The 18,582-nt window shown below is 31.2% G+C and overlaps 4 protein-coding genes across 5 annotated transcripts in view; all 4 read left to right on the top strand.

Moving 5' to 3' along the window:
- Positions 1-18,582, top strand: part of LOC124438463 — a 30,299-nt gene that overhangs the window by 5,151 nt on the left and 6,566 nt on the right. The window contains exon 2 of the mRNA XM_046988624.1: positions 2,094-2,102. The gene's annotated coding sequence lies outside the window, so the exon portion shown is untranslated. The remainder of the gene's footprint in view (positions 1-2,093; positions 2,103-18,582) is intronic.
- LOC124438461 overlaps positions 1-18,582 on the top strand; it is a 120,403-nt gene that overhangs the window by 5,131 nt on the left and 96,690 nt on the right. The gene's annotated exons all lie outside the window — the stretch shown is intronic.
- LOC124438454 overlaps positions 1-18,582 on the top strand; it is a 73,929-nt gene that overhangs the window by 2,526 nt on the left and 52,821 nt on the right. The window contains exons 4-19 of the mRNA XM_046988610.1: positions 792-818; positions 962-1,024; positions 1,848-1,868; positions 2,913-2,933; positions 3,796-3,822; positions 4,012-4,074; positions 4,898-4,918; positions 5,959-5,979; positions 8,896-8,916; positions 11,032-11,052; positions 12,103-12,123; positions 13,174-13,194; positions 15,907-15,963; positions 16,107-17,057; positions 17,203-17,256; positions 17,497-17,550. Coding sequence (XP_046844566.1) covers positions 792-818; positions 962-1,024; positions 1,848-1,868; positions 2,913-2,933; positions 3,796-3,822; positions 4,012-4,074; positions 4,898-4,918; positions 5,959-5,979; positions 8,896-8,916; positions 11,032-11,052; positions 12,103-12,123; positions 13,174-13,194; positions 15,907-15,963; positions 16,107-17,057; positions 17,203-17,256; positions 17,497-17,550 — 1,464 coding nt within the window. The remainder of the gene's footprint in view (positions 1-791; positions 819-961; positions 1,025-1,847; positions 1,869-2,912; positions 2,934-3,795; positions 3,823-4,011; positions 4,075-4,897; positions 4,919-5,958; positions 5,980-8,895; positions 8,917-11,031; positions 11,053-12,102; positions 12,124-13,173; positions 13,195-15,906; positions 15,964-16,106; positions 17,058-17,202; positions 17,257-17,496; positions 17,551-18,582) is intronic.
- Positions 15,589-18,582, top strand: part of LOC124438452 — a 31,483-nt gene continuing 28,489 nt past the window's right edge. The window contains exon 1 of the mRNA XM_046988606.1: positions 15,589-15,602. The gene's annotated coding sequence lies outside the window, so the exon portion shown is untranslated. The remainder of the gene's footprint in view (positions 15,603-18,582) is intronic.

Consider the following 18,582-nt stretch of genomic DNA (forward strand, 5'->3'; position numbering starts at 1 on the left):
AATGTGAAAGTAAAATTTACTCACATTTTCATTGCTGTCTTGCATGTGTTAAACAATCTTTTTATAATCTCTCAAGTTTTTTACGATATATGCCCATAAATCAGCGCAGAACTATTTAGGAGTAAAGGATATATTTTAAATTTACGTTGATGCAACTGAAGTATGATTGTTACATGACGTTCTATTTTGTACTTCTCTCTCCTCTCGTTTGCACAGGAAACACTCTGTTTTTGAGTTTATTCGTCTCTAAGTATTAAAATTTTACAATTTTAAGATGTATCAGTTAACTTTTTTAATCAATTACGTTTACAAAGTAGAGTTATATGTTGTTTTGTCAGGTATCATATTTGGTATTATTATTCACTATGTAAGCAATGTTGAATGGAAACGTTGCTTCTTAAATAACTCCACTTTTAATGTTTTTCACTGTTACATCTTATTTATTGTAACTTTGCCTCTTTTCCTGTAAACAATAAAATATACATAGTGCATGCCCAGGCCTGCATGCATGTGTTTAAAAATCAACCTAGGTGTTTTCTATACACTAGTAGTGCCCCACAGTTAAATACGTTTAAACAAGGGAAAGAACAACTACAAGTTATTACATCGTTCGACACTGTACCTACATGTAATATAATCACTAAGTTGAAGACAAATTAATTTTTTTACATTCACGCAACTGGAATACGTTTTTGAAGCTCTTTTGCACTCCCTGTTTAGTTCTAAATCAGATCTATCTTGTGTTAAAGTAAACATAAAATTGTTTTTCTTTTTTTGTTTTGATAATACAGAAGAGAATGAAAAAATACGTCGTAAAGGTTGGTATTTTCATGCAGACTAATTACGGTTTAGGGTATTTTAGGTTTGACAATATACACAGTTTAGAACAAAATTGGAAAGTAAACTACAACTGCTCTTTTGAAATCAAAATCAAATATTTTTGTTTTTTGCGATAATACAGAACAGAAAAGACGACTTCTCGAAGTTTGGTATTTTGCGATTTTATTATTTCTGTTGAATTCAGGTTTATCATATTCTTGATCTTGTATGGGATATATAAAAACTAAAATATGATTAAAGTCACTTCAGATGATAACGACGCGGCTGTGAAATTACTAGGTTCTTTCCATCTACAGCTTTAACAAGCCATGTAAAGCCTATATCAAACAAAGCATGGCCATTTACGTTAATGCAACTGAAATATCATTGTTACATGACGTTCTATTTTGTACTTCTCTCTCCTCTCGTTTACCCAGGAAACATTCTGTTATTTGAACTTATTTGTCTCTAAAAATTAAAATTTTACAATTTTTAAATGTGTCAGTTAATTCTTCATTTGTAAACGGGAAAATAGTGCTTTAAAGAACTTTTTTGCCATTATTTTTGATATATTTTGTCTTTGCGCTAAATATCAGCAGATTTTTTGTTTTCATTAAAGCAGACGCGATACCTTACGAGGTCTACCGAAATGCATCAATCATTTAATTTATCTTAATGTTGGTTTTTAACAGTTCTTTTTAAAAACATATACCAAGGTTATAGTTGTAATTTACCATGATAAATATGCTCTTCAAAGCAGTATTTAGTTTTCTTACCACAAGCAAGGCTTTGTTTTATAAAACTTAAAAATTGTAGTGTTTTCATTGTTATCTTTTTATGTATAATCATAAAATATCCTTATGTTAATTTTGTTTATGGTTGTTTATGCCTGTTTATGTTCACTATATCCAAAGTTAATTCATTTTAAGAAGTTATTCGTCTGTTATATGTTATGAGTTTATGAACAATAAGATAGTCATTTTGACCTATAATGTGTAAGTTGAAAATATTGTCTTTTTCTGTTGCAGACATGAATCGTGAACTTAGAGGTTAGTATGGGCGTGCAATTAACTATTGACGAATGCTTATTGATAATGCATAAATGAAAATATGTTTGGTAATGTGAAAGATAATTTTTGTTTTTAGCAAAGTGAAGGTTAGTATAGAACGATAGCTCGACTTCCATCTTTCTGTCTTCCATTATCATCAATGTTCACTTAAAATAATTTACTTGCACGACACAACTATCACATTTTGATGAATTTTCGACACAGAACGCAGAAGTCCAATTTAAAATTTACTCACATTTACGAAGTTTACATTGCTGCCTTACATTTGTTAAACAATTTTCGTATAACCTCTCACGTTTTTGACGATTTTTGCCCATAAATCAGTGCAGCAGTTTTTGAGGAAAAGAATTATTTATCAGTTTATGTTGATGCCACTGAAACATCATTGCTACATGACGTTCTATTTTGTATTTCTCTCTCCTCGTTTACCCAGGAAACATTCTGTTATTTGAACTTATTCGTCTCTAAAAATTAAAATTTTACAATTTTAAATGTGTCAGTTAATTTTCATTTGTAAACGGAAAATATTGCTTTAAAGAGTTTTTTGCCAGTATTTTGGATATATTTCGTCTTTGCGCTAAATATAAGCAGATTGTTTGCTTTCTTTAAAGCAGACGCGATACCTTACGATGTGTACCGAAATGCATCGATCATTTAATTTATCATAATGTTGGTTTTCAACAGTTCTTTTAAAAAACATATACCAAGGTTATAGTTGTAATTTACCATGGTAAATATGCTCTTCAAAGCAGTATTTAGTTTTCTTACCACAACCAAGGCTTTGTTTTATAAAACTTAAAAATTGTATTGTTTTCATTGTTATGTTTTTATGTATAATCATGAAATATCCTTATGTTAAATTTGTTTATGGTTGTTTATGCCTGTTTATGTTCACTATATCCAAAGTTAATTCATTTTAAGAAGTTATTCGTCTGTTATATGTTATGAGTTTATGAACAATAAGATAGTCATTTTGACCTATAATGTGTAAGTGCGAAAATAATGTCTTTTTTTATGTTGCAGATTTGAATAGTGGACTTAGAGGTTAGTATGGGCGTGTAATTAACTATTGAGGAATGCTTATTAATAATGCATAAATAAAAAACAGTTTTGTAATCTGAAAGTAAAATTTACTCACATTTTCATTGCTGTCTTGCATGTGTCAAACAATCTTTAGATAATCTCTTACGTTTTTTACGATATTTGCCCATAAATCAGCGCAGCAGTTTTTAGGAGTAAAGGATATATTTTAAATTTACGTTGATGTAACTGAAGTATGATTGTTAGTTGACGTTCTATTTTGTACTTTCTCTCTCATCTCGTTTGCCCAGGAAACATTCTGTTTTTGAGTTTATTCGTCTCTAAGTATTAAACTTTTACAATTTTAAGATGTATCAGTTAACTTTTTTAATCAATTACGTTTACAAAGTAGAGTTATTTGTTGTTTTGTTAGGTATCATATTTGGTATTATTATTCACTATGTAAGCAATGTTGAATGGAAACGTTGCTTCTTAAATAACTCCACTTTTAATGTTTTTCACTGTTACATGTTATTTATTGCAACTTTGCCTCTTTTCCTGTAAACAATAAAATACACATAGTGCATGCCCAGGCCTGCATGCATGTGTTTAAAAATCAACCTAGGTGTTTTCTATACACTAGTAGTGCCCCACAGTTAAATACGTTTAAACAAGGGAAAGAACAACTACAAGTTATTACATCGTTCGACACTGTACCTACATGTAATATAATCACTAAGTTGAAGACAAATTAATTTTTTTACATTCACGCAACTAGAATACGTTTTTGAAGCTCTTTTGCACTCCCTGTTTAGTTCTAAATCAGATCTATCTTGTGTTAAAGTAAACATAAAATTGTTTTTCTTTTTTTGTTTTGATGATACAGAAGAGAATGAAAAAATACGTCGTAAAGGTTGGTATTTTCATGCAGACTAATTACGGTTTAGGGTATTTTAGGTTTGACAATATACACAGTTTAGAACAAAATTGGAAAGTAAACTACAACTGCTACGTTTTTGAAGCTCTTTCGCACTCCCTGTTTGGTTTTAAATCAAACGTAGCTAAAAGGGCAATATTTTTGTTTTTTTTTGCGATAATACAGAACAGAAAAGACGACTTCTCGAAGTTTGGTATTTTGCGATTTTATTATTTCTGTTGAATTCAGGTTTATCATATTCTTGATCTTGTATGGGATATATAAAAACTAAAATATGATTAAAGTCACTTCAGATGATAACGACGCGGCTGTGAAATTACTAGGTTCTTTCCATCTACAGCTTTAACAAGCCATGTAAAGCCTATATCAAACAAAGCATGGCCATTTACGTTAATGCAACTGAAATATCATTGTTACATGACGTTCTATTTTGTACTTCTCTCTCCTCTCGTTTACCCAGGAAACATTCTGTTATTTGAACTTATTTGTCTCTAAAATTAAAATTTTACAATTTTAAATGTGTCAGTTAATTCTTCATTTGTAAACGGGAAAATAGTGCTTTAAAGAACTTTTTTGCCATTATTTTTGATATATTTTGTCTTTGCGCTAAATATCAGCAGATTTTTTGTTTTCATTAAAGCAGACGCGATACCTTACGAGGTCTACCGAAATGCATCAATCATTTAATTTATCTTAATGTTGGTTTTTAACAGTTCTTTTTAAAAACATATACCAAGGTTATAGTTGTAATTTACCATGATAAATATGCTCTTCAAAGCAGTATTTAGTTTTCTTACCACAAGCAAGGCTTTGTTTTATAAAACTTAAAAATTGTAGTGTTTTCATTGTTATCTTTTTATGTATAATCATAAAATATCCTTATGTTAATTTTGTTTATGGTTGTTTATGCCTGTTTATGTTCACTATATCCAAAGTTAATTCATTTTAAGAAGTTATTCGTCTGTTATATGTTATGAGTTTATGAACAATAAGATAGTCATTTTGACCTATAATGTGTAAGTTGAAAAATATTGTCTTTTTTCTGTTGCAGACATGAATCGTGAACTTAGAGGTTAGTATGGGCGTGCAATTAACTATTGACGAATGCTTATTGATAATGCATAAATGAAAATATGTTTGGTAATGTGAAAGATAATTTTTGTTTTTAGCAAAGTGAAGGTTAGTATAGAACGATAGCTCGACTTCCATCTTTCTGTCTTCCATTATCATCAATGTTCACTTAAAATAATTTACTTGCACGACACAACTATCACATTTTGATGAATTTTCGACACAGAACGCAGAAGTCCAATTTAAAATTTACTCACATTTACGAAGTTTACATTGCTGCCTTACATTTGTTAAACAATTTTCGTATAACCTCTCACGTTTTTGACGATTTTTGCCCATAAATCAGTGCAGCAGTTTTTGAGGAAAAGAATTATTTATCAGTTTATGTTGATGCCACTGAAACATCATTGCTACATGACGTTCTATTTTGTATTTCTCTCTCCTCGTTTACCCAGGAAACATTCTGTTATTTGAACTTATTCGTCTCTAAAAATTAAAATTTTACAATTTTTAAATGTGTCAGTTAATTTTCATTTGTAAACGGAAAATATTGCTTTAAAGAGTTTTTGCCAGTATTTTGATATATTTCGTCTTTGCTAAATATCAGCAGATTTTTGTTTTCTTTAAAGCAGACGCGATACCTTACGATGTGTACCGAAATGCATCGATCATTTAATTTATCTTAATGTTGGTTTTCAACAGTTCTTTTAAAAAACATATACCAAGGTTATAGTTGTAATTTACCATGGTAAATATGCTCTTCAAAGCAGTATTTAGTTTTCTTACCACAACCAAGGCTTTGTTTTATAAAACTTAAAAATTGTATTGTTTTCATTGTTATGTTTTTATGTATAATCATGAAATATCCTTATGTTAAATTTGTTTATGGTTGTTTATGCCTGTTTATGTTCACTATATGCAAAGTTAATTCATTTTAAGAAGTTATTCGTCTGTTATATGTTATGAGTTTATGAACAATAAGATAGTCATTTTGACCTATAATGTGTAAGTGCAAAAATAATGTCTTTTTTTATGTTGCAGATTTGAATAGTGGACTTAGAGGTTAGTATAGGCGTGTAATTAACTATTGACGAATGCTTATTGATTATGCATAAATGAAAAACAGTTTTGTAATGTGAAAGTAAAATTTACTCACATTTTCATTGCTGTCTTGCATGTGTTAAACAATCTTTTTATAATCTTTCAAGTTTTTTACGATATTTGCCCATAAATCAGCGCAGCACTTTTTATGAGTAAAGGATATATTTTAAATTTACGTTGATGCAACTGAAGTATGATTGTTACTTGACGTTTTATTTTGTACTTTCTCTCTCCTCTCGTTTGCACAGGAAACACTCTGTTTTTGAGTTTATTCGTCTCTAAGTATTAAAATTTTACAATTTTAAGATGTATCAGTTAACTTTTTTAATCAATTACGTTTACAAAGTAGAGTTATTTGTTGTTTTGTTAGGTATCATATTTGGTATTATTATTCACTATGTAAGCAATGTTGAATGGAAACGTTGCTTCTTAAATAACTCCACTTTTAATGTTTTTCACTGTTACATCTTATTTATTGTAACTTTGCCTCTTTTCCTGTAAACAATAAAATATACATAGTGCATGCCCAGGCCTGCATGCATGTGTTTAAAAATCAACCTAGGTGTTTTCTATACACTAGTAGTGCCCCACAGTTAAATACGTTTAAACAAGGGAAAGAACAACTACAAGTTATTACATCGTTCGACACTGTACCTACATGTAATATAATCACTAAGTTGAAGACAAATTAATTTTTTTACATTCACGCAACTAGAATACGTTTTTGAAGCTCTTTTGCACTCCTGTTTAGTTCTAAATCAGATCTATCTTGTGTTAAAGTAAACATAAAATTGTTTTTCTTTTTGTTTTGATGATACAGAAGAGAATGAAAAATACGTCGTAAAGGTTGGTATTTTCATGCAGACTAATTACGGTTTAGGTATTTTAGGTTTGACAATATACACAGTTTAGAACAAAATTGGAAAGTAAACTACAACTGCTACGTTTTTGAAGCTCTTTCGCACTCCCTGTTTGGTTTTAAATCAAACGTAGCTAAAAGGGCAATATTTTTTTTTTTTTGATAATACAGAACAGAAAAGACGACTTCTCGAAGTTTGGTATTTTATGTTGAATTTTTATTATTTTCTTGTATGGGATATCTAAAATATGATTAAAGTCACTTCAGATGATAACGACGCGGCTGTGAAATTACTAGGTTCTTTCCATCTACAGCTTTAACAAGCCATGTAAAGCCTATTTCACAAATGCAACTGATCATTGTTACAAATTCTTGTTTACGAAACATTCTGTTATTTAAATTAAAATTTAACAATTTTTAAATGTGTCAGTTAATTTTTCATTTGTAAACGGGAAAATATTGCTTTAAAGAATTTTTTGCCAGTATTTTGGATATATTTCGTCTTTACGCTAAATATCAGCAGATTTTTTGTTTTCATTAAAGCAAGCGCGATACCTTACGAGGTGTACCGAAATGCATCGATCATTTAATTTATCTTAATGTTGGTTTTAACATTTCTTTTAAAAACATATACCAAGGTTATAGTTGTAATTTACCATGGTAAATATGCTCTTCAAAGCAGTATTTAGTTTTCTTACCACAACCAAGGCTTTGTTTTATAAAACTTAAAAATTGTATTGTTTTCATTGTTATGTTTTTATGTATAATCATAAAACATCCTTATGTTAATTTTGTTTATGGTTGTTTATGCCTGTTTATGTTCACTATATCCAAAGTTAATTCATTTTTAGAGGTTATTCGTCTGTTATATATTCTGAGTTTTGTGACAATAAGATAGTCATTTAGACCTCTAATTTGTAAGTTGAAAAATATTGTCTTTTTCTGTTGCAGACATGAATCGTGAACTTAGAGGTTAGTATGGGCGTGTAATTAACTATTGACGAATGCTTATTGATAATGCATAAATGAAAATATGTTTGGTAATGTGAAAGATAATTTTGTTTTAGCAAAGTGAAGGTTAGTATAGAACGATAGCTCGACTTCCATCTTTCTGTCTTCCATTATCATCAATGTTCACTTAAAATAATTTACTTGCACGACACAACTATCACATTTTGATGAATTTTCGACACAGAACGCAGAAGTCCAATTTAAAATTTACTCACATTTACGAAGTTTACATTGCTGCCTTACATTTGTTAAACAATTTTCGTATAACCTCTCACGTTTTTGACGATTTTTGCCCATAAATCAGTGCAGCAGTTTTTGAGGAAAAGAATTATTTATCAGTTTATGTTGATGCCACTGAAACATCATTGCTACATGACGTTCTATTTTGTATTTCTCTCTCCTCTCGTTTACCCAGGAAACATTCTGTTATTTGAACTTATTCGTCTCTAAAAATTAAAATTTTACAATTTTTAAATGTGTCAGTTAATTTTTCATTTGTAAACGGAAAACATTGCTTTAAAGAGTTTTTTGCCAGTATTTTGGATATATTTCGTCTTTGCGCTAAATATAAGCAGATTGTTTGCTTTCTTTAAAGCAGACGCGATACCTTACGATGTGTACCGAAATGCATCGATCATTTAATTTATCATAATGTTGGTTTTCAACAGTTCTTTTAAAAAACATATACCAAGGTTATAGTTGTAATTTACCATGGTAAATATGCTCTTCAAAGCAGTATTTAGTTTTCTTACCACAACCAAGGCTTTGTTTTATAAAACTTAAAAATTGTATTGTTTTCATTGTTATGTTTTTATGTATAATCATGAAATATCCTTATGTTAAATTTGTTTATGGTTGTTTATGCCTGTTTATGTTCACTATATCCAAAGTTAATTCATTTTAAGAAGTTATTCGTCTGTTATATGTTATGAGTTTATGAACAATAAGATAGTCATTTTGACCTATAATGTGTAAGTGCAAAAATAATGTCTTTTTTTATGTTGCAGATTTGAATAGTGGACTTCGAGGTTAGTATAGGCGAGTAATTAACTATTGACGAATGCTTATTGATAATGCATAAATGAAAATATGTTTGGTAATGTGAAAGATAATTTTTGTTTTTAGCAAAGTGAAGGTTAGTATAGAACGATAGCTCGACTTCCATCTTTCTGTCCTCCATTATCATCACTGTTCACTGAAAATAATTTACTTGCACGACACAACTATCACATTTTGATGAATTTTCGACACAGAACGCAGATGTCCAATGTAAAATTTACTCACATTTACAAAGTTTACATTGCTGCCTTACATTTGTTAAACAATTTTTGTATAACCTCTCACGTTTTTGACGATTTTTGCCCATAAATCAGTGCAGCACTTTTTGGAGGAAAGGAATTATTTATCAGTTTACGTTATTGCAACTGAAATATCATTGTTACATGACGTTCTATTTTGTACTTCTCTCTCCTCTCGTTTACCCAGGAAACATTCTGTTATTTGAACTTATTCGTCTCTAAAATTAAAATTTTACAATTTTTAAATGTGTCAGTTAATTTTCATTTTAAACGGGAAAATATTGCTTTAAAGAGTTTTTTGCCAGTATTTTGGATATATTTCGTCTTTGCGCTAAATATAAGCAGATTGTTTGCTTTCTTTAAAGCAGACGCGATACCTTACGATGTGTACCGAAATGCATCGATCATTTAATTTATCTTAATGTTGGTTTTCAACAGTTCTTTTAAAAACATATACCAAGGTTATAGTTGTAATTTACTATGGTAAATATGCTCTTCACAGCAGTATTTAGTTTTCTTACCACAAGCAAGGCTTTTTTTATAAAACTTAAAAATTGTATTGTTTTCATTTTTATGTTTTTATGTATAATCATTAAATATCCTTATGTTAAATTTGTTTATGGTTGTTTAGGCCTGTTTATGTGCACTATATCCAAAGTTAATTCATTTTAAGAAGTTATTCGTCTGTTATATGTTATGAGTTTATGAACAATAAGGTAGTCATTTTGACCTATAATGTGTAAGTGCAAAAATAATGTCTTTTTTTCTGTTGAAGATTTGAATGGTGGACTTAGAGGTTAGTATGGGCGTGTAATGAACTATTGACGAATGCTTATTGATAATGCATAAATGAAAATATGTTTGGTAATGTGAAAGATAATTTTTCTTTTTAGCAAAGTGAAGGTTAGTATAGAACGATACCATGACTTCCATCTTTCTGTCTTCCATTATCATCAATGTTCACTGAAAATAATTTACTTGCACGACACAACTATCACATTTTGATGAATTTTTGACACAGAACGCAGATGTCCAATGTAAAATTTACTCACATTTACGAAGTTTACATTGCTGCCTTATATTTGTTAAACAATTTTTGTATAACCTCTCACGTTTTTGACGATTTTTGCCCATAAATCAGTGCAGCACTTTTTGGAGGAAAGGAATTATTTATCAGTTTACGTTATTGCAACTGAAATATCATTGTTACATGACGTTCTATTTTGTACTTCTCTCTCCTCTCGTTTACCCAGGAAACATTCTGTTATTTGAACTTATTCGTCTCTAAAAATTACAATTTTACAATTTTTAAATGTGTCAGTTAATTTTTCATTTTTAAACGGGAAAATATTGCTTTAAAGAGTTTTTTGCCAGTATTTAGGATATATTTCGTCTTTGCGCTCAATATCAGCAGATTGTTTGCTTTCTTTAAAGCAGACGCGATACCTTACGATGTGTACCGAAATGCATCGATCATTTAATTTATCTTAATGTTGGTTTTCAACAGTTCTTTTAAAAACATATACCAAGGTTATAGTTGTAATTTACCATGGTAAATATGCTCTTCACAGCAGTATTTAGTTTTCTTACCACAAGCAAGGCTTTGTTTTATAAAACTTAAAAATTGTATTGTTTTCATTTTTATGTTTTTATGTATAATCATGAAATATCCTTATGTTAAATTTGTTTATGGTTGTTTATGCCTGTTTATGTTCACTATATGCAAAGTTAATTCATTTTAAGAAGTTATTCGTCTGTTATATGTTATGAGTTTATGAACAATAAGATAGTCATTTTGACCTATAATGTGTAAGTGGAACAATAATGTCTTTTTTTGTGTTGCAGATTTGAATAGTGGACTTAGAGGTTAGTATGGGCGTGTAATTAACTATTGACGAATGCTTATTGATAATGCATAAATGAAAATATGTTTGGTAATGTGAAAGAAAATTTTTGTTTTTAGCAAAGTGAAGGTTAGTATAGAACGATAGCTCGACTTCCACCTTTCTGTCTTCCATTATCATCAATGTTCACTGAAAATAATTTACTTTCACGACACAACTATCATATTTTGATGAATTTTCGACACAGAACGCAGATGTCCAATGTAAAATTTACTCACATTTACGAAGATTACATTGCTGCCTTACATTTGTTAAACAATTTTTGTATAACCTCTCACGTTTTTGACGATTTTTGCCCATAAATCAGTGCAGCACTTTTTGGAGGAAAAGAATTATTTATCAGTTTACGTTATTGCAACTGAAATATCATTGTTACATGACGTTCTATTTTGTACTTCTCTCTCCTCTCGTTTACCCAGGAAACATTCTGTTATTTGAACTTATTCGTCTCTAAAAATTAAAGTTTTACAATTTTTAAATGGGTCAGTTAATTTTTCATTTGTAAACGGGAAAATATTGCTTTAAAGAGTTTTTTGCCAGTATTTAGGATATATTTCGTTTTTGCGCTAAATATCAGCAGATTTTTTGCTTTCTTTAAAGCAGACGCGATACCTTACGATGTGTACCGAAATGCATCGATCATTTAATTTATCTTAATGTTGGTTTTCCACAGTTCTTTTTAAAAACATATACCAAGGTTATAGTTGTAATTTACCATGGTAAATATGCTCTTCAAAGCAGTATTTAGTTTTCTTACCACAAGCAAGGCTTTGTTTTATAAAACTTAAAAATTGTATTGTTTTCATTTTTATGTTTTTATGTATAATCATGAAATATCCTTATGTTAAATTTGTTTATGGTTGTTTATGCCTGTTTATGTTCACTATATCCAAAGTTAATTCATTTTAAGAAGTTATTCGTCTGTTTTATGTTATGAGTTTATGAACAATAAGATAGTTATTTTGACCTATAATGTGTAAGTGGAAAAATAATGTCTTTTTTTCTGTTGCAGATTTGAATAGTGGACTTAGAGGTTAGTATGAGCGTGTAATGAACTATTGACGAATGCTTATTGATAATGCATAAATGAAAATATGTTTGGTAATGTGAAAGATAATTTTTGTTTTTAGCAAAGTGAAGGTTAGTATAGAACTATACCACGACTTCCATCTTTCTGTCTTCCATTATCATCAATGTTCACTGAAAATAATTTACTTGCACGACACAACTATCACATTTTGATGAATTTTTGACACAGAACGCAGATGTCCAATGTAAAATTTACTCACATTTACGAAGATTACATTGCTGCCTTACATTTGTTAAACAATTTTTGTATAACCTCTCACGTTTTTGACGATTTTTTCCCATAAATCATTGCAGCACTTTTTGGAGGAACGGAATTATTTATCAGTTTACGTTATTGCAACTGAAATATCATTGTTACATGACGTTCTATTTTGTACTTCTCTCTCCTCTCGTTTACCCAGGAAACATTCTGTTATTTGAACTTATTTGTCTCTAAAAATTAAAGTTTTACAATTTTTAAATTTGTCAGTTAATTTTTCATTTGTAAACGGGAAAATATTGCTTTAAAGAGTTTTTTGCCAGTATTTAGGATATATTTCGTCTTTGCGCTAAATATCAGCAGATTTTTTGCTTTCTTTAAAGCAGACGCTATACCTTACGATGTGTACCGAAATGCATCGATCATTTAATTTATCTTAATGTTGGTTTTCAACAGTTCTTTTTAAAAACATATACCAAGGTTATAGTTGTAATTTACTATGGTAAATATGCTCTTCAAAGCAGTATTTAGTTTTCTTACCACAAGCAAGGCTTTGTTTTATAAAACTTAAAAATTGTATTGTTTTCATTTTTATGTTTTTATGTATAGTCATGAAATATCCTTATGTTAAATTTGTTTATGTTTGTTTATGCCTGTTTATGTTCACTATATCCAAAGTTAATTCATTTTAAGCAGTTATTCGTCTGTTATATGTTATGAGTTTATGAACAATAAGATAGTTATTTTGACCTATAATGTGTAAGTGGAAAAATAATGTCTTTTTTTCTGTTGCAGATTTGAATAGTGGACTTAGAGGTTAGTATGGGCGTGTAATGAACTATTGACGAATGCTTATTGATAATGCATAAATGAAAATATGTTTGGTAATGTGAAAGTAAAATTTACTCACATTTTCATTGCTGTCTTGCATGTGTTAAACAATCTTTGTACAATCTCTCAAGTTTTTTACGATTTTTGCCCATAAATCAGCGCAGCACTTTTTAGGAGTAAAGGATATATTTTAAATTTACGTTGATGCAACTGAAATATCATTGTTACATGACGTTCTATTTTGTACTTTCTCTCTCCTCTCGTTTGCCCAGGAAACATTCTGTTATTTGAGTTTATTCGTCTCTAAGTATTAAAATTTTACAATTTTAAGATGTATCAGTTAACTTTTTTAACCAATTACTTTTACAAAGTGGAATTATATGCTGTTTTGTTAGGTATCATATTTGGTTACATGTTTGTAAATGTAGATCGTCCAGGTTGGTATAGTCCTGATAAGGACTGTTTTTGTTGTTGTTGACTGACGTTTCGACAACTTTAGCGGTAGTCATCTTCAGAGTCAAATGAGGAGTAAACGTCAGATTAGCGGTATTTGTTATCTGGTTCTTACGTCATTGTATTGTGTGTACAGGAAAAGTGTCGGTGTCAATTGTGTATTGTCATTTTGTATTGTTTGTATTGTGAGTAAGTCGTTTATAAGGGGCCGGTAATTGCTGTGATATGTTCAGAGGGGTTTGTTCCAAGTTGGTATACCAACTTTCTAATGTAAGCCGTTGTCTATAGTCAGTACTGTAAGTAATGCATTTGCCGAGTCCTAGTCAATGTTGTGCTTTGTGATTCGGTGATGTTCGGCAATGTGATTAGTTTTGTCTTGTTTTTAGTAGCTCGTTTGTGTTCAGTAAGTCTTGGGTTTAAGTTCCTGCCAGTTTCCCCGATATAAGAGGCGTGGAAACCACGGACGTACTGCCATTACCGACAGAAGACGTTATGGAGCTACTGGAGCTCTGCCTCACCTCGACTTACTTCCAGTACAAAGGTACACACTACAAACAATTACATGGAACAGCAATGGGCTCACCCGTTTCTGTTGTAGTTGCTGAAATTGTAATGCAATCTATAGAGGAACTGGCGCTCACGACTTACAAACATGCACTACCTTTTTGGTTAACCAGATGACAAATACGGCTAACCTGACGTTTACTCCTCATTTGACTCTGAAGATGACTACCGTTACGGTTGTCGAAACGTCAGTCAACATCAACGAAAACAGTCCTTCTCAGGACTATACCAACCTGGACGATTTACATTTACAAACATGTAACGATACTCCCGGGCTCAAACCATTTACTCCACTTTTAATGTTTTTCACTGTTACATGTTATTTATTGTAACTTTGCCTCATTTCCTGTAAACAATAAAATACACTTAGTGCATGCCCAGGTCTGCATGGATGTGTTCAAAAATCAATCTAGGTGTTTTTTATACACTAGTAGTGTCCCACAGTTAAATACGTTTAAACAAGGGAAAAACAACTACAAGTTATTACATCGTTCGACACTGTTCATACATGTAATATAATCACTAAGTTGAAGACAAGTTACGAATGTACTTATATAATTACAAAATACGAATGGTGCGTTAAACTTCTATTTTGTATATTTCTCTATCCGTTCGTTTACCCAGTGAATATTCAAACACCGGAGTTTATATTGTGAATAACACTTTTGATAACTTTTTTTACTCATGTAGTGGCCGAGTTTTTAGCTACGTCTTCACTTTGGAATTATTATTTTCTTATCCACTAACAGTGAACGGAGTAAACTTTTCGGACCGGCCAAGTGCCCTGTTTTCCTTAAACTTCCCTGGATGGGTAAGGCCTCTAATGACATCGAGAGGGAAACTAAAAATATCACCGAGAGTTTGTTTTTTGCATGCAATGTGGTCTTTATATTCTCATAAAGAACTATTCTTCCACCCACTCCCAAAGAGTCTCTCCCCGCTCAAATATCAAGCAATAGAGTTTAAATGTGAGTGTGATGCTCGCTATGTAGGTAGGACTTCTCAAAGGTTGAGTGAAAGAATAAAACAGCATGTACCAGCTTCTGTCAGGAATAAAACTGTTCCTTTACGACAATTACCAAAACGTGGCTGTAAAAGTGAAAATCCAATGCTATGTGATTCAGCGATTGGAAAACATCTTTTGAGCAACACTCGCTGTGCCAATGCTTACTCTGATAAAAACTTTAGAATTATTAAAAAATGTCGCTCGTTATTCCATCTACGCGTCATGGAGTCGGTATTAATTAAATTGACTAACCCTGTCCTTTCCCAACAAAAGGATTACGTGTTTAATTTGTCTCTGTTTTAAGTGTCATCTCTAAAAATAGGGATGACATTGACCTTTTGTAACGTTATAAATATAGCATGGTTTGGAGGTTCTCATTTAGCAGACGTTGACACCTGACGAGTAGTCTGCCGAAATGCATAGTGTCTCTTTCTAGCTGTAAATAACGGTTCCTTTGAATTGTTTGGTTAGTGTTCTGTTTAAAACAGTTCTTTTAAGAACTATTACATTGTTAATATCACCATTCACCATGGTATTTGCTATTTTGAAATCCATCTTTAAGTTTGTCACCACGACAAAGTCTCTGTTTCATTAATTATTATTTTATATTCAGGCTTATGGATTTATTCTATTTGAAGAATTATTTGAATGAATGATTGTAATTTCTTTTATAGAAGCTGTAAAGTCTACCAATGTGGTTGCTCAAGATGAGTCGAAAATCAACGATGCTGGTAATTTATTGCTTCATTTAAATTAAAAACACATTAATTTGAATTGTTTTGTTCATCTGGCCGATTGAAAAACATAAATTTTGCGGGCCGAAAATTTGATATCATGCGACATGTAACATGTTTCAATAATCAATCAAATTTAGGGTTGACTATCAATCTTACAAAATCGAGCAAAAATTTGACAAAAGAGATACATGATGTGCATGGAATCCAAACATTGAAATTGAGAGAATTTTGGTCGTCATCGTCCATTGAAGCACCCTTTCGGCTTCTTTCAAATATCGAAATACCACATGATGGAATTCTGAATGGTGGAGCATCTCGCGGTACGATAACACTGATTTGTCTGAAGAATGGTGTTTACTCCGCCTTGACATGCGCACATGTTACTTGTGCCACTGACCATCAGCAAACATTTCTTGACGGAGAGCGACTGGTATCAATCAGCAAAGCTGTACAAACCTTGAGTAAACACGATGAAAACAAGTATATTTACACACCGTCTAAGAGTGACTGTAAAGCAGAAATTGGATCTTCTCATCAACACACCTTTGCTCAGTTTGATAGTGAAACAGATATCATGTCTATCAATATTGGCAAGCAAGAGGATTTCAAGAAACTTTTTGATGATGAAATGGAAGATGTTATATTGAACTTGGATGATGCAAATTTAGAACTTCAACGAAGGGTTGAAGACAACAAGGAGGCTGTTAAAGTCCGCACAGCCACTGGTGTTGAGGGCTTCATCAGTGAATTGAATTATGAGTATTGTTGTAAAAATTCCACACGTCGCATTTTCCAGAATGCCATCAAGATAAAAAGTTGTCAAACATTTCTTGATTCCGGTGACTCTGGTACTCTTGTTTGGTTTTTGAATGAAAACAATAATTGGCAACCATTTGCATATGGTGTTAGCGAAATACTTGATGATGGTGGCGATTGTCCAGAAAAAAGTTACATCTGCTTAAAATTGCACAAGGCCTTAGAATCACTTGGTCTAGAGAATAGTCAATTTTTCAGACTGCGAGACAATGGTCTTAGTGTATCCAACAGTGCTAAAAGCGGCGATAGTGAAGGAGGTGCAGCTAACAAAAGTAAGATGTTTTGAGTTATTACTTCTTTGCCTTGTGTGAGCATTTTGCAGCTAGAAAGGCTTGCTGTATATCAATGGAGAAAGTTTCGTTTTCTATAAAGTAACGCTAGCCTTTTATGTTTTTTTGTTTTTATGTAATATTTCAGAAGACTCTGAAGTGACAATAAAATATCGACGCATTAGTGATAAACGTCGACAAGGTATTATTTTGAATCATTAAATTTTTGATGTCCGGGTGAAACCCACATTGATTAGAAGCAACAGCTCTATAGCCCTATATATATTTTACCTATAGCATAGGTAATGCAATAAATAAAGGCTATCTTTTGCTTAGAACATGCACTTATTGTTATAAGCTGTCGAGAGAAAAAAAAGGAGAAGTGAATATCATGAATATCATGAATTTTGAATAAAAATAGTTTCCTTTTGCTTCTATCTAGTAGAAATTGAAAGAGTAAATGGAAGGAAAAACAAAGAAAACCCAAGTCATGACGGTATTTGATAGCAACAAACTTATTTGTTTGTGTGGAGGGGGTCTATTGTGCATTGTTTTCGTAGATTACTTTGAAGTGGTATGTTTTTATCTTTTGTTCATTTGTTCAAAGTTGTGAATAAGTCGTTCGTAGGTGCCTGTAATTGTTACGATCTCTTCAGTTTCTTAATGGGTTTTGTTCTGAGTTAGTATAGAAACTTTTTAACGTGAATAGTCTGTATTCAGTGCTGTATGTGATTAATTATGTGCTACGTTTTTGAAGCTCTTTTGCACTCCCTGTTTAGCTCTAAATGAGATTTATCTTGTATAAAAGTAAACATAAAATTGTTTTTCTTTCTTGTTTTCATAATACAGAAGAGGAGGAAAGAAGATGTTGTAAAGGTTGGTATTTTCATGCAGACTAATTAAGGCTTAGGAATTTTATATTTGTACTATGCCGAGAGACTGTTTAATTAATTTTTTCGCAAAACATTAGGAAATGACAGATGCTGTTCATCAAAGACAAAGTCTTTTGGCTTGTTATTTGCTTCAAATCGTTTTGCGCCATAAAAAGTCGCTTGCATTTCTCAACGGTCGTTTTTCCTTCGTCCGGATAGAGCAAAGTTCTATCCAAGCAACCCTGGTCGTTTCAGTCGTGTGAGAGTCATTTGAGGTCATCCCGGTTGCCTCTGAAATGTTCTCATATGGTCGCACGGGTCGTCTGTGAAATTTTTGTACGACTGAAACGACTTGGACGACTATATGGGAACCAGGCTTAACTAGTTTACCATTACTTTCTATTATTATAATGATTAATACCTTGTTACAGACAGTTCGACGATAGCATATATAGTTACCCAATATAAGTCATCTTGACCTGTAAATGTGAAAATAATATTTATTTTCAGTCATGCACAGCAATATAATTATTATGAACATTTATTATTATTGCAACTAGTTTTATTTGCCTACATTTCGAAAAGGTAGGAAGTAGTGGAGAATTTGCATGACTATAAAGGTGCATGGAGTTCTTGCTCTGCTATATATTTGTTAA

Source organism: Xenia sp. Carnegie-2017, unplaced genomic scaffold (assembly GCF_021976095.1).
Source record: "Xenia sp. Carnegie-2017 unplaced genomic scaffold, XeniaSp_v1 HiC_scaffold_19, whole genome shotgun sequence".
Classification (NCBI taxonomy): Eukaryota; Metazoa; Cnidaria; class Anthozoa; order Malacalcyonacea; family Xeniidae; genus Xenia; species Xenia sp. Carnegie-2017.